The 23,710-nt window shown below is 43.9% G+C and overlaps 1 protein-coding gene across 1 annotated transcript; it reads right to left on the bottom strand.

The window, feature by feature from the left end:
- Window positions 1-128: 128 nt before the first annotated feature.
- LOC106564575 (bMERB domain-containing protein 1) lies at window positions 129-23,710 on the bottom strand. The gene is made up of 6 exons (XM_014130718.3): window positions 23,370-23,710; window positions 17,740-17,860; window positions 12,283-12,356; window positions 7,524-7,638; window positions 5,385-5,470; window positions 129-3,157 (listed from the first exon to the last, which is right to left on the bottom strand). The coding sequence occupies exons 1-6, from the start codon at window positions 23,455-23,457 to the stop codon at window positions 3,042-3,044; spliced, it is 600 nt and encodes a 199-aa protein (XP_013986193.2). The 5' UTR covers window positions 23,458-23,710; the 3' UTR covers window positions 129-3,041.

Genomic DNA, 23,710 nt, shown 5'->3' with positions numbered 1-23,710 from the left:
TATATTTTTTACTTGCTGAAAGTGACAGTAAGTGCAAAGGGTTTTATGGTTTGCTAGCTGGTAATTTAGCAATGTTACTAAAACTTCAAACTGAACGATCCCTTTAAATGACTTAGAAAAACAGTGAATTCCTGAAAGATGCCTTTTTATTGAAATACAGTACCATTCAAAAGTTTGAACACACCTACACATTCAAGGGTTTTTCTTTATTTTTACTATTTTCTACATTGTTAGAATAACAGTGAATACATCAACTATGAAATAACACACATGGAATCATGTAGTAACCAAAAAAGTTTTAAACAAATCAAAATATATTTTAGATTCTTCAAAGTAGCCACCCTTTGCCTTGATGACAGCTTTGCACACTCTTGGCATTCTCTCAACCAGCTTCATTAGGAATGCTTTTCCAACAGTCTTGAAAGAGTTCCTACATATGCTGAGCACTTGTTGGCTGCTTTTCCTTTATGGTCAAATTCAATTGGGTTGAGGTCAGGTGATTGTGGAGGCCAGGTCATCTGATGCAGCACTCAACTCTCCTTGGTCAAAAAGCCCTTACACAGCCTGGAGGTGTTATTTTTGGTTGTTGAAAAACAAATGATAGTCCCGCTAAGTGCAAACCAGATGGGATGGTGTAGCGCTGCAGAATGCTCTGGTAGCCATGCTGGTTGTGTGCCTTGAATTCTAAATAAATCACTGCCAGTGTCACCAGCAAAACACCATCACACCAACTCCTCCATGCTTCATGGTGGGAACCACACATGCAGAGATCATCCGTTCACCTACTCTGCGTCACACAAAGACATGGCGGGTTGGAATCAAATATCTTAAATTTGGACTCAACGGACCAAAGGACAGATTTCCTTTACTGCATGCTCGTGTTTCTTGGCCCAAGCAAGTCTCTTCTTATTATTGGTGTCCTTTTAGTAGTGATTTCTTTGCAGCAATTCGACCATGAAGGCCTGATTTACGCAGTCTCTTCTGAACAGTTGATGTTGAGATGTGTCTGTTACTTTAACTCTGTGAAACATTTATTTGGGCTGCAATTTCTGAGGCTGGTAACTCGAATGAACTCTGGTTCTTCCTTTCCCGTGGCGGTCCTCATGAGAGCCAGTTTCATCATAGCGCTTGATGGTTTTTGCGACAGCACTTAAACTTTCAAAGTTCTTAATTTTCCGCATTGACTGAGCTTAATCTCTTATAGTAATGATGGACTGTCGTTTCTCTTTTATTTGAGCTGTTCTTGCCATAATATGGACTTGGTATTTTACCAAATAGGGCTATCTTCTGTATACCGCCCCTACCTTGTCACAACACAACTGATTGGCTCAAACGCATTAAGAAGGAAATAGGTTTCCACAAATTCACTTTTAACAAGGCACACCTGTTAATTGAAATACATTCCAGGTGACTACCTCATGAAGCTGGTTGAGAGAATGCCTAGAGTGTGCAAAGCTGTCATCAAGACAAAGAGTGGCTACTTTGAAGAATCTCAAATATAAAATATATTTTGATTTAACACTTGTTTTGGTTACTACATGATTCCATATGTGTTATTTCATAGGTTTGATGTCTTCACTATTATTCTACAATGTAGAAAATAGAAAAAATAAAGAACCCTGTAATGAGTAAGTGTGTCCAAACTTTTGACTGGTACTGTATATGTACAGGTAATTTCGGCTCATTTATGCATATTGTTCAATTCGGACATTAAAGCATCACTAATATACTACAGAACAAAGTCCAGGGATGGGTCTCAGTGTTTTCCTCAATTCTTTGCTTCTCAAAACCTCTGATGGAAGCAAGGAGAAGGACTTGATGAGTCAAGGAAAATACTTCTGAGATCTACCCAAAGGGAGGCGTGGGGTTAGAGGAAAATAATCTGAAGTAGAGGGTCACTTTGTTGAACAGGACTCCCTAATCTTCTACAAACATTAGATTCCAACAAACTCTTTTCCAGAATCTTAAAGGCATGTACAATAAATTGCAAGACTTGTAGTATGACGCTAATTGTTTTCCTTCCGATACTTATTCATTGTAGGGTAATCATGAATAATATTGTAGTGATACCATGGTAATAACTACCACTATGTTTTGGTGAAGATAAGAATGACCAGTTGTAAGGCTGACTTTGTCTTAGCAACATAAATGCATGTATACTGGTTATTGACACGTTAATATACATCATAGAATAACAAAATAACTCAATCATGCGATTGTTCAGCTTGCCAATGTAAATGGTATCATAGCAACTGTGTTCAGTAATACTGTTTATATAGGAAGTATACCTTTACAATAAAGGGGTAAAAAAATGTACTGCAGTGAGTGAAGTGTTTCATTATCTACAGTTCCAGAGCATCAGGGTTGGATCAATTCATTTTAAAATCTGGTAATTCGGTAAGTAATCGACTGAATTTAAATGGTATTGACCCCACCCTGTTAAGCATACAGTCCTAAGTCTGAGAGGAGTTCTAGTTGTTCCGTTAAAGGGTTGGAATGGAAGCATACAGTAAATACCCGTTATCAAAATGACAAAGTGAATAACAATTAAGTCATGATGTCATTTCCTGGTGGACAGAGAACCTTGGTATGATGCGTTTGTGGTTCGGTACAGGATGTTGTGCTTTTTAATCTGAGGAATATATGTCATTATTGATCTCTGAAGAATGTTTCAAGAGGGATGTAATGAGTCCCTAAATGATCAATTGAAATGTAATTGTAGCTTATGTTGCTTGCTTACAATACTGTACAGGTCCCATATATTCAATTTCCAATTGCCTTTTAACATTATATAGTGCCACGTATTTCATTTCCATCATTTACTGTATTTACATGTGGCCATGCCTGTCCATCTATCACCTCTATATGGGTGTCCATTTTGCACCAGGGTTCTCTGGATCACAGGAAATGATGTAACTATAGGTGATATGACACCAAGAGACCAGGTCAGGTGACAGATGTACAGTGTGACTGTGTTGTTGTTACTAGGGTGGTGCTGTGAATGGGAGGGTGTACTGTCCTCAACTCCTCTGTAACCACGGTTACATGATACAACACTGGGTGGCTCCGCAGCAGTCCTTGATGATGGTGATGGACTTGGTGATGGTCGGCTTGGTGGGCGGAGGATCAGGGACTTGTCTCTTGGGCTTCTGGGGATCTAGGGTAAGAGAGTATGGGCAAATCTGAGATGTCATAGGCACCCTACTCCCAACATAGTGCACACATTTTTGCACTCCTACCAGGGGCTCGTATAGGGGTGCACATTTGGACACGTTCTCTGTGGTTTTAGATGGAAATGGAAAAAGGCACAGCCATTTCTCTAGGATTCCCATCTTTGAATCTGTCTGAATGAAGTCCAAGCCATGATTAGATTAAATCAACGCCATAACAACTAAGACTCTGTTCTCGAATCGATATTCTGATATGATTTGAGTCAGCTGCTATCACACTAATTCCATTACGTGGCTTGTCAGTTGTCCCTTGTTGCCACTTGATTTATCTCGGTCTTGACCTAATGTGACAGAGCCAGTGTGCCTGGTATGAAACTGTATGACAGTCAGGGCCACTCATGGTCTGTGACTCTGGATATGACAAAACTAATCTGCTTGGTATTATACACTGCTCAAAAAAATAAAGGGAACACTTAAACAACACAATGTAACTCCAAGTCAATCACACTTCTGTGAAATCAAACTGTCCACTTAGGAAGCAACACTGATTGACAATAAATGTAACATGCTGTTGTGCAAATGGAATAAACAACAGGTAGAAATTATAGGCAATTAGCAAGACACCCCCAATAAAGGAGTGGTTCGGCAGGTGGTGACCACAGACCACTTCTCAGTTCTTATGCTTCCTGGCTGATGTTTTGGTCACTTTTGAATGCTGGCGGTGCTTTCACTCTAGTGGTAGCATGAGACGGAGTCTACAACCCACACAAGTGGCTCAGGTAGTGCAGCTCATCCAGGATGGCACATCAATGCGAGCTGTGGCAAGAAGGTTTGCTGTGTCTGTCAAGTCAGCGTAGTGTCCAGAGCATGGAGGCGCTACCAGGAGACAGGCCAGTACATCAGGAGACGTGGAGGAGGCCGTAGGAGGGCAACAACCCAGCAGCAGGACCACTACCTCCGCCTTTGTGCAAGGAGGAGCAGGAGGAGCACTGCCAGAGCCCTGCAAAATGACCTCCAGCAGGCCACAAATGTGCATGTGTCTGCTCAAACGGTCAGAAACAGACTCCATGAGGGTGGTATGAGTGCCCGACGTCCACAGGTGGGGGTTGTGCTTACAGCCCATTTGCCAGAGAACACCAAGATTGGCAAATTCGGCACTGGCGCCCTGTGCTCTTCACAGATGAAAGCAGGTTTACGCTGAGCACATGTGACAGACGTGACAGAGTCTGGAGACGCCGTGGAGAACGTTCTGCTGCCTGCAACATCCTCCAGCATGACCGGTTTGGCGGTGGGTCAGTCATGGTGTGGGGTGGTATTTCTTTGGGGGGCCGCACAGCCCTCCATGTGCTCGCCAGAGGTAGCCTGACTGCCATTAGGTACCGAGATGAGATCCTCAGACCCCTTGTGAGACCATATGCTGGTGCGGTTGGCCCTGGGTTCCTCCTAATGCAAGACAATGCTAGACCTCATGTGGCTGGAGTATGTTAGCAGTTCCTGCAAGAGGAAGGCATTGATGCTATGGACTGGCCCGCCCGTTCCCCAGACCTGAATCCAATTGAGCACATCTGGGACATCATATCTCGCTCCATCCACCAACGCCACGTTGCACCACAGACTGTCCAGGAGTTGGCGGATGCTTTAGTCCAGGTCTGGGAGGAGATCCCTCAGGAGACCATCCGCCACCTCATCAGGAGCATGCCCAGGCGTTGTAGGGAGGTCATACAGGCACGTGGAGGCCACACACACTACTGAGCCTCATTTTAACTTGTTTTAAGGACATTACATCAAAGTTGGATCAGCCTGTAGTGTGGTTTTCCACTTTAATTTTGAGCGTGACTCCAAATCCAGACCTCCATGGGTTGATAAATTGGATTTCCATTGATTATTTTTGTGTGATTTTGTTGTCAGCACATTCAACTATGTAAAGAAAAAAGTATTTAATAAGATTATTTCATTAATTCAGATCTAGGATGTGTTATTTTAGTGTTCCCTTTATTTTTTTGAGCAGTATATATCTACATCTTTACTGTATATGTGCTTTTAATATGTACTTGAGCGTTTTCATCAAGGCCACTGTGACCATGACTATGTTGTTGTTGCATTGTCAAGAGGGTGAACCTGTAAGCATTTCATTGCACTGCGTCCTACACGTGTATTGAATTTAAGCTATTGATTATGTACTAGTGTGTGTTTTGTATGAAGGATACTACTCACTTTGGGCAGCTTCTCTGGCCAGCTTCTCCAGAGGCATCAACTTCTGTCTCAGGAACTCAGCCATCTCCTTGTCCTCCTCCTGCTCCCTGTAGAGAGGATATGGGTTACAGTTAGTGGTTACCCCTTACTCAATGGCAAAACGTCACATAGTCTGTAGAATAGCCCCATATGTACGTACCAAGGCATTTGCCCCTAAACAGTTGTCACATTCCAGACTGTAACATACCCTGCGGCCATACTCCTATTCCATAAAGTTAGTGACTATTTACGGCACATAAAATCTCCATGCACATTGCTTTGTTTCCAAGAATGTCTCGCAATCTGTCCGTTGCAGTTTACTTCTCAATATCCTCAATACTCCATACATTCACTGAATGACAGACACACTGTGATCTCATATCAGCTTTGCTGTCTGTAAGTAAATGTCAAAGAAAGGAGGACCAAGATAGTACGCAGAGAATGGGGAATAAGTGAGAGACCAAGGGGGACCAAGATAGCAGGCAGAGAATGGGGAGTAAGTGAGAGACCAAGGGGGACCAAGATAGCAGGCAGAGGATGGGGAGTAAGTGAGAGACCAAGGGGGACCAAGATAGCAGGCAGAGGATGGGGAGTAAGTGAGAGACCAAGGGGGACCAAGATAGCAGGCAGAGGATGGGGAGTAAGTGAGAGACCAAGGGGGACCAAGATAGCAGGCAGAGGATGGGGAGTAAGTGAGAGACCAAGGGGGACCAACGTAGAAGAGGAAGTGGAGATGATAAGGAGTTGAAATGTGGTCATGTGTCACCTCCCTCAGACTGTCTGGCAGTTAGACCGTAATCTCTCCACCTCCCTCAGACTGTCTGGCAGTTAGACTGTAATCTCTCCACCTCCCTCAGACTGTCTGGCAGTTAGACAGTAATCTCTCCACCTCCCTCAGACTGTCTGGCAGTTAGACCGTAATCTCTCCACCTCCCTCGGACTGTCTGGCAGTTAGACCGTAATCTCTCCACCTCCCTCAGACTGTCTGGCAGTTAGACCGTAATCTCTCCACCTCCCTCAGACTGTCTGGCAGTTAGACCGTAATCTCTCCACCTCCCTCGGACTGTCTGGCAGTTAGACCGTAATCTCTCCACCTCCCTCGGACTGTCTGGCAGTTTGACCGTAATCTCTCCACCTCCCTCGGACTGTCTGGCAGTTAGACCGTAATCTCTCCACCTCCCTCAGACTGTCTGGCAGTTAGACCGTAATCTCTCCACCTCCCTCAGACTGTCTGGCAGTTAGACCATAATCTCTCCACCTCCCTCAGACTGTCTGGCAGTTAGACCGTAATCTCTCCACCTCCCTCGGACTGTCTGGCAGTTTGACCGTAATCTCTCCACCTCCCTCGGACTGTCTGGCAGTTAGACCGTAATCTCTCCACCTCCCTCAGACTGTCTGGCAGTTAGACCGTAATCTCTCCACCTCCCTCAGACTGTCTGGCAGTTAGACCGTAATCTCTCCACCTCCCTCAGACTGTCTGGCAGTTAGACCGTAATCTCTCCACCTCCCTTAGACTGTCTGGCAGTTAGACCTTATTCTCACAACCTCCCTCAGACTGTCTGGCAGTTAGACCATATTCTCTTCCCCTCCCTCAGACCGTTGGGCAGTTATACCTTAATCTCTCCAGCTCCCTCCCTCCACCTCCCTCTCTTCATCTCTTTCCCTCTCTCCAGCTCCCTCCCTCCACCTCCCTCTCTTCAGCTCCCTCCCTCCACCTCCCTCGGACCACAGTTCTACCTTAATCTCTCCAGCTCCCTCCCTCCACCTCCCTCTCTTCATCTCTTTCCCTCTCTCCAGCTCCCTCCCTCCACCTCCCTCCACCTCCCTCTCTTCAGCTCCCTCCCTCCACCTCCCTCGGACCACAGTTCTACCTTAATCTCTCCAGCTCCCTCCCTCCACCTCCCTCTCTCCATCTCTTTCCCTCTCTCCAGCTCCCTCCCTCGGACCACAGTTCTACCTTAATCTCTCCACCTCCCTCCATCCCTCCACCTCCCTCTCTCCATCTCTCTCCCTCCCTCTCTCCAGCTCCCTCCCTCCACCTCCCTCTCTCCAGCTCCCTCCCTCCACCTCCCTCACTCTCTCCACCTCCCTCCCTCCACCTCCCTCGGACCACAGTTCTACCTTAATCTCTCCACCTCTGCATCGTCCACTAGGAAATCCCTCTTCTGCACCAGTTTATGGATTTTCAGGATCAACTCCTCCTCCCACTGTCTCTGTTTCTTGGTCTTCTCTCTCTCTGGAGGAAGAAGAGAGGGAGAGAGGGAAGGGGATAGAGGGAGGGAGGTAAAGAGGGGGTTAGATTTGAAAGATGATTGATGTTTTATATCAAACTAAAAAGTATATTTTTATCTTATATTAAATACATTTCTCAACTGATACAACATTTGTGAGATACTGAGCTACAGGGGAAGAGGAAACTTCCTGGGAAGGCAGCGCATGCTACCAAATAGTGATTCACATCAGAAACAGTAGGGTCCCTATTCAATCTGTAAAGCTCAAGTGATTGAAATGTAAAAGTAATTTCCAGTTGAGCCGACATATGCAGTGATACCGTGAATGCAGTCTCTACTAAAGCGGGACAGGTGCCTTTAAATTTCAATCATGCTGTAAAGCTGAACTTCTGCGATGCGGATTGAATAGAGTCCTAGAAATTTAGATTCTTAAATAGTCCTCCTTGTGTTTAATTCATGAGAACTAATCGGGAGACAAAATATGCAAATGCTGTTCAATGATGCAATGTCCTGTCTGAATGGGGGAATTTGCATAAGCAGTCGTATATTAATGGAATTAATCTCAAATGTTATCCTATGCCCTACACAGGACATTACTTTTGACCAGAGCCCAATGGGTTCATTTGCATAAGCAGCCATATATTCATAAACTCCGTATCCAATTCTCTGGAAAGGATTTTGACTTTATTCCCCTGACCTTCACACTGAAATCAAATCAAATTTATTGGTCACATACACATGGTTAGCAGATGTTAATGCGAGTGTAGCGAGATGCTTGTGCTTCTAGTTCCGGCAGTGCAGTAATACCTAACGAGTAATCTAACAATTTCACAACAACTACCTAATACACACAAATGTAAAGGGATGGAATAAGAATATGTACATATAAATATATGGATGAGCAATGGCCGAGCGGCATAGGCAAGATGCAATAGATGGTATAAAATACAGTATATACATGTGAGATGAGTAATGCAAGATATGTAAACATTATTAAAGTGTAAATATTATTAAAGTTTAATAATATGTAAACATTATTACAAATTATTTTTAAGTGACTGGTGATCCATTTATTAAAGTGGCTAATGATTTGAGTCTGTATGTAGGCAGCAGCCTCTCTGTGTTAGTGATGGCTGTTTAACAGTCTGATGACCTTGAGATAGAAGCTGTTTTTCAGTCTCTCGGTCCCAGCTTTGATGCACCTGTACTGACCTCGCCTTCTGGATGGTAGCGGGGTGAACAGGCAGTGACTCAGGTGGTTGTTGTCCTTGATGATCTTTTTGGCCTTCCTGTGACATCAGGTGCTGTAGGTGTCCTGGAGGGCAGGTAGTTTACCCCCGGTGATGCGTTGTGCAGACCGCACCACCCTCTGCAGACCCTTGCGATTGAGGGTGGTGCAGTTGCCGTACCAGGCGGTGATACAGCCCGACAGGATGCTCTCAATTGTGCACCTGTAAAAGTTTGTGAGGGTTTTAGGTGACAAACCACATTTCTTCAGCCTCCTGAGGTTGAAGAGGCGCTGTTGCGCCTTCTTCACCACACTGTCTGTGAGGGTGGACCATTTCAGTTTGTTTGTGATGTGTAAGCCGAGGAACTTAAAACTTTCCACCTTCTCCACTACTGTCCCGTTGATGTGGATAGGGGGGTGCTCCCTCCGCTGTTTCCTGAAGTCCATGATCATCTCCTTTGTTTTGTTGATGTTGAGTGAGAGGTTGTTTTCCTGACACCACACTCCGACTGCTCTCACCTCCTTTCTTTAGGTTGTCTCGTCATCGTTGGTAATCAAGCCCACTACGGTTGTGTTGTCTGCAAACTGGATGATTGATTTGGAGGCGTGCATGGCCGTGCAGTCATGGGTGAACAGGAAGTACAGGAGAGGGCTGAGCATGCACGCTTGTGGGACCCAGTGATAGACTGAGACACACACACACACACACACACACACACACACACACACACACACACACACACACACACACACACACACACACACACACACACACACACACACACACACACACACAGCAATAGATGGAGAACAGTGTGCAGTGTTGTTGACAGTAGTAATAGTAGGTGGGAAAGCTGAGGCACCAAGCAGGAGAGGAGTGCAGTCTCAGCTCTTTCTCTCCCACCGGGATAGAACTGGATCCGTACAGCCATTCCCTGGAGTCATAGTGTCCCCGGAATGCATAGACGGATGCAGAAATCGGAATGTCAAATGGAAAAGGAAAAGCAGTGGGGCTATTGCCTTTCTCTGTACTGAGGTAATAACAAAGCTTGTTGGGTCACATACATATTGATACATAGAGTATGGTATATTATGACTCATAATGGTGTAAGGAATTAGATTTGATTTGGAATGTGTGCTAAATGTCAATGAATGTCATGCATAATGTCCTGGATTTAGCTTCTATGTAAGCAGTATGGCATCTGTACAGTATGTAGGCTTTATGTGTGCTCTAATGAACAATTCATTCCATTGTTCTTGTTTGTTGCGATTCCAGATTATCACTAATACAGATCCAGTCACTATGTCATCACAAGTTCATAAGCAAAAGGAGAAACTAGCCTGGTACCAGATCTGTTTGTGCTGTCTGGGACCAGGCTAGACAGCTAACTCTAGACTGTGACGTTGTAGAGTTGTGAAGTTGTAGTGGCTATTTGACTCCATCTGCTGTCAGCCGTGGCCACAAATAGACCTAACATCATTTGTGGAGGAAAGTATAAATAAAGTAGTATTCGTTGAAATAATCTTTGGCCACAGTCTCAGGAAATGGACCATTGGCTCATATAGCCATTACGGTTAGCTATGCGTGCGTGTGTTTGTGCGCCTGTGTGGCCATTATGACTGTGCCTGCTCTAAACTACCTGAGGGGAAGAACCTCCCCGCCTCATAACTCTCCCATGTCCCTGAGAGTTACAATCAATTGTGCGGCTACTTTACCGCAGTGAACCTACCCACAAATCACCTCACCATGTAGCAGTAGGTAGCTGCATACAGTAGCAGTTTTTCTCCTCTACCCTATTTTTGGGTCTATACTCACTACAGCAGGGGTGTTTTTCCTTTCAATTAAGACCTAGACAACCAGGTGAGGAGAGTTCCTTACTAATCAGTGACCTTAATTCATCAATTAAGTACAAGGGAGGAGCGAAAACCCGCAGACACTCGACCCTCCGTGGAATGAGTTTGACATGTGCTCTACAGCATGCAGAAGCAATTTGGCTAAGCTAAGGGTACATTGAGGATACATCCTGATATGCTTGTTCTATTTCCTAGAGGGACAGACAGTATGGCTCATTTTTCTCCCTGTTATGTTGCCGGGTAGAATAGGACAGGGCAGGGCGGTGTAGTGGATTTCTTGGCTGTAGTTATATATGGTTAATACTATATGGTACATTTTTCTCTCTGTTGCCAGGTAGTATAGGAAAGGCAAGAGGACAGGAGAGGGCAGCCAGTGGAGGTGTTGTGATGTCTGTGTTGCCGTTAGTTACCTGGATATATGGTTATTGATAAACTGAGTGGTTTGAGCCCTGAATGCTGATTGACTGACAGTCGTGGTATATCAGACCGTATATCACAGTTATGACAAAACATTTATTTTTACTGCTCTAATGACGTTGGTAACCAGTTTAACCTCCACGGGATTGGTGTCGCCCCCCACGGGGAGGTTGAGCTAACGTGCGCTAATGTGATTAGCATGAGGTTGTAAGTAACGAGAACATTTCCCAGGGCATATCTGATATGGGCAGAAAGCTTAAAATCTTTTTAACCTCTACGGGATCAGTGTCCCCCCCTGCAGGGACGGTTGAGCTAACATAGGCTAATGTGATTAGCATGAGGTTGTAAGTAACAAGAACATTTCCCAGGACATAGACATATCTGATATTGTCAGAAAGCTTAGATTCTTGTTAATCTAACTGCACTGTCCAATTTACTGTAGCTATTACAGTGAAAGAATACCATGCTATTGTTTTAGGAGAGTGCACAGCTATGAACTTGAAAATGTATTAATAAACCAATTAGGCACATTTGGGCAGTCTTGATACAACATTTTGAACAGAAATGCAATGGTTCATTGAATCAGTCTAAAACTTTGTACAAACACTACTGCCGTCTAGTGGCTAAATTAAAAAGTGTGCCTAACCTGGAATATTACATGTTGGCCTTTCTCTTGCATTTCAAAGATGCAAGATCTAATGTGTTATATTTTCCTACATTAATTTCACATTTACACAAACTTCAAAGTATTTACTTCAAATGGTATCAATAATATGCATATCCTTGCTTCAGGTCCTCAAGCTACAGGCAGTTAGATTTGGGTATGTCATTTTAGGCGAAAATGTTTAAAAAAAAGGGTCCAATCCTTATTATAATAGCAATAAGGCACCTCGGGTGTTTGTGGTATATGGCCAATATACAACTGCTAAAGGCTGTATCCAGGCAATCCGTGTTGAGTCGCACCTAAGAACAGCCCTTAGCCGTGGTATATTGGGCTTATACCACACCCCCTTGTGCTTTGTTGCTTAAATATATACCTCAGGTATATGGTTGATATATGGTCGATTTTTCTGCCTGTTATTGGGTAGGATAGCTGTGGGCAGTGGAACTGTTGTGACTGTGATTGTCTCTATTTGTTGCTGTTAGTTACCTGGTACAGTTACCACCTTCCTCAGCTCCTGTTTCAGACTCATGATGTCTTTGCAGAGCTGGATGTCATCCGCCCTGGAAAAGACAACAACATTTATTCCAGTTAGGAAGGGTAAAGCACAGTGTGACTCTATGGCCCTGTTCCATTTTGGTTCCTCTAAGTGACCTGGCTATTGGAGGCCTATTGACATAATTTGCATTCATCTAGTTATTTCAGATCTGTGAGCTAGGGGGAACGGGATAGGATTTGAAAAGGTATGGGGCCTGCTATCCATTCTATCCATTTCCTAACATAAAAATGCCCTACTATATATCAATGCGGCCCAGTACATAATAAACACACTGTGCAGTCATACTGACAGATATCTTATAAAAATAGTGTTTTACAGTAATATAGGGAATAGTGTGGGCAGATGAAAAGTGTTGAATGAATCACTCCTCTACCAGATCCTCTGGTCCTGAAGACCCACCCTGAGGACCCTACTGGTACCTCTCTGTCATGTCATCCCCCTCTCTTCTCCTCCCCTTCCTCCCTCCATCCCTTGTTCTTCACCTCCCCTCCCTCCATCTCTCCTTCCCTCTCTTTCCACTCCTTCCCATCCATCCCTCCATCCTTCCCTCTCCTCCCCTCCATCACTCCATCTTTCACATTTTCTCTCTTTCCCCTCTCTTCTCTGCCCCCTTCCTCTCTCCCTCTCCCCCTCTCCACCCCCTCACATTCACCTCTCTCTTCCTCTCCTCCCCTCCTTTCCCTCCCTCCATCCATCCCTACCTTTCTCTCTGCAGCGCTGTGACAGCTACCAGGGATTTAAGTCTCTTTGTTGTAAATCACAGACTGATGACTCATCCACCAGCTCCAAACACCTCTCCTTCCTCCTCCTCCCTCCATCTCTCTCTCCCTGTTCCTACTCAGTCTCCTCTCCCTCCCTCCCTCCCTCCATCCCTCCATCTCTCACCTCCCCCTCTCCCCCTTTGCCTCCTCCACTCTCTACCTGTCCCTCTTCTTCATCTCCCTCTCCTCTTCCTCCATCCCTCTCCCTGCTATCCTCCCTACCTCCCTTCATCTCTCTCCACCTCCTGTAGTTCCCTCTTTCTCCCCTGTTCCCATTCTTCAGCCTCTTCTCCCTCTGCTCTTTCGAGCCCCTGTAATTTCTCACCCACTCACTTGTTCCTGTCTCTCAACCTCAACATCTTTTTCTCTCCTCCTCAATATCCCCTATCGTCCATGTGTTGTTTACTCACTCACTAGAACCCAACGGTGCATCCAGAAGGCTTTGCACTCTGCCACTCCATCTGCTACAGAATGTGTGTGTGTGTGTCTGAGTCACACATAGCTGGAGGTATTGGCATCACTGTTCACTGATGAAGCCATCCAAGCTAATGAAGCCACACTTCCCATCGATCTCTTTCCAGTTTCTATTGATTGTATTTGCCATCACACCAAAACATTTCACTGTATATTTTCTCAATGTTTATAACTCAATAGCGACACAATATGGTGGTAGAAGATCCCCTGAAAATCAAGCATGAACTTCTGATCATCTGGTCACCTGACCCCGTGACAAGACCAATAAGATCCCCAACGACCTGCTGATGGCGGCTGCAGGCTCCCCCTGTCTCCTGATCGTCCTGGACTTGAGAGCAGTGTTTGACACTGTCAACCACCCCATCCTCCTGGAACACCATCGGACTGTCTGGATCAGCTCTGAGCTGGTTCCACTCCTACCTCTCAGACAGGACTGAGTATGAGTATTGTGGTGTCCCACAAGGATCTGTTATTGGACCCATCCTGTTTGTCCTGTACATGGTCCCCCTCGGTCGTGTCATCAGCCGGCATGGAATCACATTGCACTGCTATGCTGATGACACCCAGCTGTATCTAAAAATGGCCCCCTGTCCCTCTGATGCAAGTGCCCGTCTGAACACCTGCCGTGAGCAGATAAGGGCACGAATGAAGCAAAACTTCCTTCAACTGAACAGCAGCAAAACTGAGGCCCTACTTCTTGGCACCCCCCACCAGGTCCAGCACTCACCGTTAACACACCTCATCATTGCAGGACAGATCACTCCTCTCTCCCCCTCAGTTTCCAATCTGCCTGTACAACTTGATTCCTCACTGACCTTTGACAGCCACATCAGACGACTGTGTAAAGTGTTATTCTATCACCTCAAGAACATTGCCAAACTCCGTCCCACCCTCACTCAGTCTGACGCAGGGAAGCTCATCCATGCCTTTATCTCCTCAAGGCTGGATTACTCTCTTCACTGGGATCCGTGACAGGAGTCCTCAGAAGCTCCAATACGTCCAGAACAGGACTGCCCGGTTCCTGATGTGAGTGAGGAAACACCATCACATCACCCCCATCCTGGCATCTATGCACTGGCTGTCTCATTCCGGGTTGAATTCAAAACCCTTCTGCTGACTTTCCAGTGTATTCATGGCAAAGAACTGCTCTCCCTCCATAACCCTACCCGCACCCTCAGGTCCTAGCTCCTTGTCTCTTGTAGCGTCAGCTGGGTTCTTTGTGTCAGTTGCCCTCTCTAGTCATGTAACGTCCGTTGTTGGAATGAGACCAAGGCGCAGCGTGGGTTGGGTTCATCATACTTTAATATAAACGGTGAACCAGCAAAAACCAAAACAAGAAGCAACACAACGAACGAACAGTTTCGCAGGCTTCTCACAGCAATGCAAAAACAACTTCCCACAAAAGACAGGTGGAAAAAGGGCTACCTAAGTATGGCTCCCAATCAGAGACAACGATAGACAGCTGTCCCTGATTGAGAACCATACCAGGCCAAAAACCAAAGAAATACAAAACATAGATAGGGAACATAGAATGCCCACCCCAACTCACGCCCTGACCAAACCAAAATAGAGACATAAAAAGGAACTATAAGGTCAGGGCGTGACAGTCGTGTCCATTTCTTTCCTTCTATTTGTATTTTATATATTTTTTATGCACTTTAAGAATATCCGGTATAATGAAAAGCGCTTTAAAAATGCAATACGTTATTATTTTTATCATTATTATATGTAAGTATAATGAATTGTCATATATACGATATGAATGGGAATGTACAGTACAGTGCCTTCAGAAAGTATTCACACCCCTTGACTTTTTCCACATTTTGTTGTTACAAAGTGGGATTAATTTGGGATTTAAATCAATCTACACAAAATACTCTGTAATGTGAAAGTGGCCTTGTGTTTTAGGTTATTGTCCTGCTGAAGGGTCAATTCATCTCACAGTGTCAAGGTGGAAAGCAGAGTTAACCCAGTTATCCACTAGGATGTTGCCTGTCCTTAGCTCCATTTAGTTGATTTTTTTGTCCTGAAAAACTCCCCAGTCCTTAACGATTACGAGCATACCCATAGCATGATGCAGCCACCACTATGCTTGAAAATATGGAGAGTGGTACGCTGTCATGTGTTGTATTGGATTTTCCCCAAACATAACACTTTGTATTCAGGAGAAAAGTGAATTGTTTTGCCACATTTTTTGCAGTACCTTGTTGCAAACCGGATGCTTATTTTGGAACATTTTTATTCTGTACAGGCTTCCTTCTTTTTACTCTTTCAATTAGGTTAGTATTGTGGAGTAACTACAATGTTGTTGATCCATCCTCAGTTTTCTCCTATCACATCATTCAACTCTGTAACTGTTTTAAAGTCACCATTGGTGAAATCCCTGAGAGGTTTCCTTCCTTCTGGCAACTGAATTAAGAAGGACGCCTGCATCTTTTAGTGACTGGGTGTATTGATAGACCATCCAACATGTAATTAAGTTTCACCATGCTCAAAGGGATATTCAATGTCTGCTTTTTCATTTTTACCCATCTACCAATAGGTGCCATTCTTTGCGAGGCATTGGAAAACCTCCCTGGTCTTTATGGTTGAATCTGTGTTTGAAATTCAAGTGCTCGACTGAGGTACCATACAATTATCTGTATGTGTGGGGTACAGTGATGAGGTAGTTTTTCAAAAATCATGTTACACACTATTATTACACACAGAGTTAGTCCATGCAACTTATTATGTGACTTGTTTAACGGCTGAACTTGTAGGCCGGCTTGGCATGACAAAGGGGTTGAACATATTTCAGCTTTTCATTTTTTCTTAATTTATCATTATGTGGGTATTGTGAGTGGGCCAGTGACAAATGTAATATATATTAAATTCAGGCTGTAACACAACAAAATGTGGAAAAGGTGTGAATACTTTCTGAAGGCACTGTAATAGAATGGATACTGTTCTGTCTCTGCTTTAGCCAACTCCTTTCTGTACTGGCATGGAGCAGGCTGGCAATCACGTTAACTGATTATTCACAGTGTCAGAAATATGGCTTTACTACATCTACATCAGGATAATATCATTATCATCAGGATACACAGTATAAACCTGTTAGGCTTATGTGTATGGGTGTCATTATTTTCAAGGGTCCCAAAGAGTCTACGTACTCTCTTTAATGTACATAATACATTCACCCACTCTTGGAAGAAAATGGAAATTCAATGTATCTATTCCAATGAGCTTCAATATTATTCAAATCCAACACGTCTTCGTGTCTCCTGACCCCTGCTGTCTCAGCCTCCAGTATTTATGCTGCAATATTTTATGTGTCGGAGGGCTAGGGTCAGTTTGATATATCTGGAATATTTCTCCTGTCTTATCCGGTATCCTGTGTGAATTTAAGTATGCCCTCTCTAATTCTCCCTCTCTTTTTTCTTTCTTTCTTTCTTTCTTTCTTTCTTTCTTTCTTTCTTTCTTTCTTTCTTTCTTTCTTTCTTTCTTTCTTTCTTTCTTTCTTTCTTTCTTTCTTTCTTTCTTTCTTTCTTAGGACCTGAGGCCTAGGACCATCCTTCAGGACTACCTGGCCTGATAGCTCCTTGCTGTCCCCAGTCCACCTGGTCGTGCTGCTGCTCCAGTTTCAACTGTGTCGCCTGAGGCTATGGAACCCTGACCTGTTCATCGGACGTGATACCTGTCCCAGACCTGCTGTTTTCAACTCTCTAGAGACAGCAGGAGAGGTAGAGATACTCTGAATGATCGGCCAACTGACATTTACTCCTGAGGTGCTGACCTGTTGCACCCTCTACAACCACTGTGATTATTATTATTTGACCCTGCTGGTCATCTATGAACATTTGAACATCTTGGCCATGTTCTGTTATAATCTCCACCCGGCACAGCCAAAAGAGGACTGGCCACCCCTCATAGCCTGGTTCCTTTCTAGATTTCTTCCTAGGTTCTAGCCGTTCTAGGGAGTTTTTCTAGCCACCGTGCTTCAACACCTGCATTGCTTGCTGTTTGGGGTTTTAGGCTGGGTTTCTGTACAGCACTTTGTGACATCAACTGATGTAAGAAGGGCTTTATAAATACATTTGATTGATTGATTGATTAAAGCCGCAGTCTGTAATTATTTTATTGTGGTGTTGATGGTCTCTGTACAGTACTCACATAAAGCGCAGTTCGGACTCCCTCCTTACCAGCACCTCCCTGAGGCGCTGGATGCGAGCCATCTCCACTTCAATCTCATCTGGAGACATGATGCTCTCTGCCATGGACACATCTGACTGACCTGGAGGGAGAGAGGAAACTTTGTGTTTTAACACTATTGTGAGTTACATCATTCTAACACATCGGGAGAAGGGCAGGAGGGAGGGAGGGAGGGATTTCTAAATATTTTGGTCTTAAATATTTCAATAGATCATTCATAAAATACCAATACAATACCAACTTCTGGACTTCAGTACCAAAGGGCCTATTCTATTGTTGGCACCATCAAATAGTCTGAAGAGGAGACCTATTCCCTATTCCCTCCTTCCTCTGACTTAAAGAACAGTACATGGAATCACAATGGACTTGGTCCTGCCAAGCATTACTGCATTACTGTCTAGCCTTGCATATTATTCCCCTCCCTTTATCCAGTACAATGCCCAAGGCTTGTTTGGCAGAATTATTTTACAGTAATACAACACTACTCCCTGCTCCATCCAACGTCCAAATTATGAATGTGGCGCTCGAGTAAGTCAAGGGACAAGATACGCATAGTAAATTATCTGAAATGTAAATGGAATTTCTCTCTTGACTAAATGAAAAGCACGGTGTTGCTTTTGAGCTGTCTTTTTCAAGTCTTGTCTTCAAAGCAAAAGCTGGTCTTCAAAGCAAAAAACCTGACTCACTCACACACTGTCAAAGTGCTTCTTGGCAAACTTAGACAAGTCCAGATGATAGCTACGGTATGTGTCATTGTGTCTCACAGTGCCCACCTAAAAGGAATAGAAGGTTCTAGTAAAATGGCTGATGACTAAGAAAGAAGTAGCTGACTACCATAAATTCGATTCCAGATATTCAGGCACTCTGGTGTGACGCTCGCTAAATCAAGAGCATAAAAAATACATAATGGAAGGAGTCACTGACTCTGAGTGTTAGTGAGGCTTTGGAAGGGCTGACGGGTTGAGGTCTTGAAGGCGGTGGTTGTTTCCCAAATGGCACCCTATTCCCTATATAGTGCATTATATAGGGAATAGAAAGCCATTTGGGATGCAGACATTGGGAAGGGCCTCAAGCCAAAGAGATGAGAGAAATCTGATACTGGTTCTGACATAGATCAATGACCTGGAGTAACTCTTCACCGATTGGACTAATTCACCCTGAACCGGGGCCAATGACCTCACAAAGCCACCTATTCAACCAATAGCAATCAAAGACCGGACATAGCAACACAGTGAAGCCAATAGAAATGCAAACTGATGGAATAATAAACCTATATTGCTAGTCACTAATGCAGCGTTCAAGTGCTATTGGAGTTATCGTGAGCTCCTAGTTCCTAGTGGGAAATTTCACTTTAATAACCCTCCAAGCGGGAAACTTGGAGAAAAGGTTGTTAGCCGAGTTGCTGAGTTGTGAAGTTTCACCACAACCTTTCACCTTTTGAACCAAAAGGTGGCAACAAATCTGTTTTTGACAATTACAACCTTATCAATATGGAGAATGTAGTTAGTTTCACCATATTGTCAATGTTAAACAAGCTAACTAACTTTATTATTGGCAATGTTAGCTAGCTAAAATCTTATTGTTTAAAGAATTGTTCCGACTTCAAAATCACTTCAACACAATCATGTCAGACTTACGACTTCCCATTTTCCACGAGCACGTGAAGCCAGCATAAGCAACTGAATGATCATCGCAATCCCAATGTCAACCAACTGAACACACTACTAACAATAATCCTAGGCTTCTCCAATGTGTAACCTATGTCAGCAAGAAAGCAAACTGGGGGCGATTAATAAACGCATATTGCAGTCAATAGCACTAAGCCACAGAACAATCATCACGCTACCATTGTCAGAAAGAGTGCATAGGTCACAGGAGGCTGCTGAAGGGAGAACGGCTCATAATGACAGCCAGAATGACGGAAATGGAATGGTATTAAACATCTGGAATCCATGTGTTTGATGTATTTGTTACCATTCCACTAATTCCGCTCCAGTCATTACCACGAGCCCGTCCTCCCCAATGAAGGTTCCACCAACCTCCTGTGGCATAAGCCTAGGGGGCAACCACCTATCCTCTAATGTCACACCTTGGACATCCATTGTAAACTATAGCCTCCCATCCCCCACTAGGCAGGACGTAAATATTTCAGTCAGGGTTAGAAGGACGTACTGTACAGTACTGCTGGGAGACAGGCCTTCCAGACAGATTTTCTCTGTGGAGAGAGACAGGCTACGAGGCCAGAATGGTGAACTGACTGTTCTGTGACTCCTCAACCAACTACTGGTAATGCTATCCATCCAGAGACCTTTACAGGGTGCTAATGTGGAGGCAGGACTCTTAAAGACAATCGACAAAAGGGAAAGTAGTGGCGTTCCAAATCTTGGAAGTAACTAACAAAAAATGATGTCACCTCAATTTTGTCCCTCTATTGTTTTTCTTTTTGGCTGGAAGAGATTTTGACATTCATTTGAGTGACTGTTTTTGTCTAAGACAAATGTAACAAGAATCGAAATTGCATCCTGTGACTGTTCATAGCTGATGAGATTCAATGCTTAGCTCGACGTCGAGTCCTTGAATAAAAAGTAGCGGCTGTGTTTTCCCTGCTGTGGTAACCGCAGCATGAAAACATTGCTGATACCAACATAGTTGTCTCTGCAGTCAATAACACAGTGTGGTAAACTGTGGAGGATTTATACCAAGTGGTTTCTCTCTCTCCCTTTCTCGACCCCTCACTGCTCTCTCTATCTTTCTCTCCCTCTCTCCTCTTTCTCTCCCTCGCTACTCTCTTTCTACCTCATACAAAGACACACACACACACAAGTTGCTGCTGACTGTCAATAGGACCGAGCCACACAAAATCCTGACTGGCCCATTATGATGGCAGAGAGCCAGGTCTATAATGAACAACACCCAAAGGATCTAAACTGCCGACTGCTCTGAGTTGAGGAAGTTATCTTTAACGCAGTACATACTCAGTCAGCACACACTCCCGTACTCAGTAGTCCACATTCAGCCATCAACAGGATTAGAGAGGAGGAAGATATTACTCATGGGGGTCTTCAGATACACTCCTGGCTACATGGCAAATGTTAAGTATGGAAGATTAGTATGAAGCAATGTATTGGGCATGCATTCTTCGTGGTATGCTTGTGTGGGCACCATGGAAGGCAGCATTGAAAGACAAAGTAAGAATCATGCTAAACCTACTACAGGAAAACAGACCCAGTATGGCCTACACACAGAACTGTATCGAAAAGCAAAAGCCTAAATAATAATCGCTGAAGTATCACGGCCTTATAGCTGAAATTTAAAGGCAAGGTTCCCGCGTTCGCGGAAAACGCTGTATATGTCGACTCAATCCGGAAAATACCTTGACATTTTAATGCAGATCTTCCGCAATACGGATTGAATCTAGCACTAAATCTATACAGTAACAGCATAATTTAGTCCTCCCCAGTCCCCACAGTCACTATTATTAGAAATACCAGGCTTCCCTATCAACGTAGCTTCACTGTCATCACTGGCAGAACCAAGCTAGTTATTAACCCAATGTAATCGCACTAATTGCATTAAAACAAACTGCCTAATCAATACCCTGAACATCTCTTTATCAATCAACTGATCAGCATAATGAGAGCCTTGACAGAAGGAGGAGGGTGGACAGATGTCTGCTTGATGAGGAGAAGCAGATCTGTCATGTGAATATCATCTGCGTAGCAGCCACTTCAGGGTTGTGTTCATTAGGGCATGCAATGGATAAAAAAAAGGTTTTGTAATGGAAAACGAACATGGGATTTTCTTATTGGACAAAGTCTGGTAGCCCCTCCCTGTTTCAGTCTGCTTTCCTCCTAATGAACAGGGCCCAGACGTACTGTGTTAATTGTAATGTTCCCCACTGTGTTTTAGTATCTCAGCTATGCGTCTCCCAACACAGATGGAAGTTGAAAGTTGGAACACACAAGGAGGAACCAGGGGAAGGGAATGATGAATAGGTGTGTGTGTGTGTGTGTGTGTGTGTGTGTGTGTGTGTGTGTGTGTGTGTGTGTGTGTGTGTGTGTGTGTGTGTGTGTGTGTGTCTGTCTGTCTGTCTGTGTGTGTGTGTGTGTGGGGGGGGGGGGGGGGGGGGGGGTTATGTACTGGATGGGGAAGGAGAATGGGGAAAGAGAGTCTATCTCTAAAAATAGATGCAGTCTTCTTCTATTCATATTCATGAGCTGAAGAATTAATCTCAGACTTTCTGCACACCCCTCTCGTCTCTCTTTTTCATTCCTATTCTAACAATGGAATTAATGAAGAGGACACTCAAAGAATATATTATTCCAAGATCCAATGGGCTGATTTCTGCTGAAAGTTTGATTCAGGCTGTTATGGTCAAATAGCACAGGAAGACATTGTGAGCATCTGAATGCAGATAAACAGTCATAATTGCAGTTAGGCCTATACAGATGTCACACAGACAGTCCTACACAAAATAGACCATGAAACATAACTACCGGTATAAGTCAAGTGAATATTGAACTTAACCCCTGTAGGTGTGTGAGGCTGACTCATGACAGGACTCTCTGCTGTGGATCTCTGGTTACATAAAGCACACAATATGACCTCTTGTTATGACTCTGTCATTCCTGACCTCTGACATCTGACCTCTCACCTCTGACCTCTGTTTACCCCCCATGACTCTCTTTATGTCTGTATTATTAGACATATATCATACTGTTCTGATGACAGCTTGGTAGCCTAGCCTACCCATAACATCACAAATAGATACCAGTAAAATTAAGAACAATGACCGTGGGACGTCATATAAACAACATTATTGAAACATTTATTTTAAAATGTATCTTCCTTCGGAAGACCTTTCATAATGCATTGATATCTTACTGATAAAAAAAGGGATGAAAACGAGGAGGATGAAAATCTCTGGCCTGTCTCTACAGTTTGTTTATATTATCTTTCTTGCTGGTATCAGTGCTGGTGATGCTGGTATTGACTCAGACACTCACAGCCCAGCAGGTAGGCTTCTAGCTTGTTCTACCCTGCTGCATCCATCGACTGGAAGGGGTGCAGTTCAATATATTAGGCCAAAGACCCAGTCAGACAACTTTGGAATGTACAGTCAGCTGAAAGCGAAGAGCTGGGCATATTGCAGTCCTTCTTTAGTGTTATGGAAATAGGCTAGTAGATATGGGGTATTACATACCTGTATACATTTCGGGGCTCCTCTCCTTTGTGCTGTAGTAATATATACCGTTAATACTAAGCTATTATAAATGGAAACTTTTTTTTTTTTTATATGATTCTGAGAAAGATCTTCTCAAATATGAATGATATGGTTATTATCACTGAATAACTGGTCAAATGCACCTCCAAAATGCATTGAAAGCAAAGCACATGCATGGAGATTTGTTCTATTTTCAAGGCACTGGGAATGACATTTGGGAAACAATAAAGATGCACAGACCCATTGCAATTAACGGGTGTTGTTTTGCAACGCAACATCCCTTATCTGAAACCACATGCTTTATTCTGCACAGAGCAATAACCATTATAACAGGCCAAAACGTTACTTTGCAATGAATGACGCTCACCTTTGTCTTTTGTCCATTCCGTTTCCGATACAGAGCCGTAGCTCTTCAATGAGCGCTCGGTATCAGAAATTGATTTCTTCAATTCCATAGCTGGAATTGATTTATGATACACTATGACTTTAATGGGTTGTGGAAAGGTGTGTTAAAATCCTATATTGAGTTCTGCTCTTCTGTTTTCCTTTCAGGATAAATCAGTTTCGCCGATTCGAAGGCACCGCGGAGCCGAGACGTCGAGCATCTTTATTTAAGCTTACAAATTCCTCGGAAGTGTGGTACACAGATGGATGCAGAGCGCACGCGCATTGCGAACCAGAGAAAGGGAGAAAAACGGCACCAAGCTT

The sequence above is a fragment of the Salmo salar genome, chromosome 12, assembly GCF_965601325.2.
Source record: "Salmo salar chromosome 12, fSalSal1, whole genome shotgun sequence".
NCBI classification, from domain to species: Eukaryota; Metazoa; Chordata; class Actinopteri; order Salmoniformes; family Salmonidae; genus Salmo; species Salmo salar.
This window is presented reverse-complemented; position numbering and strand designations above follow the sequence as displayed.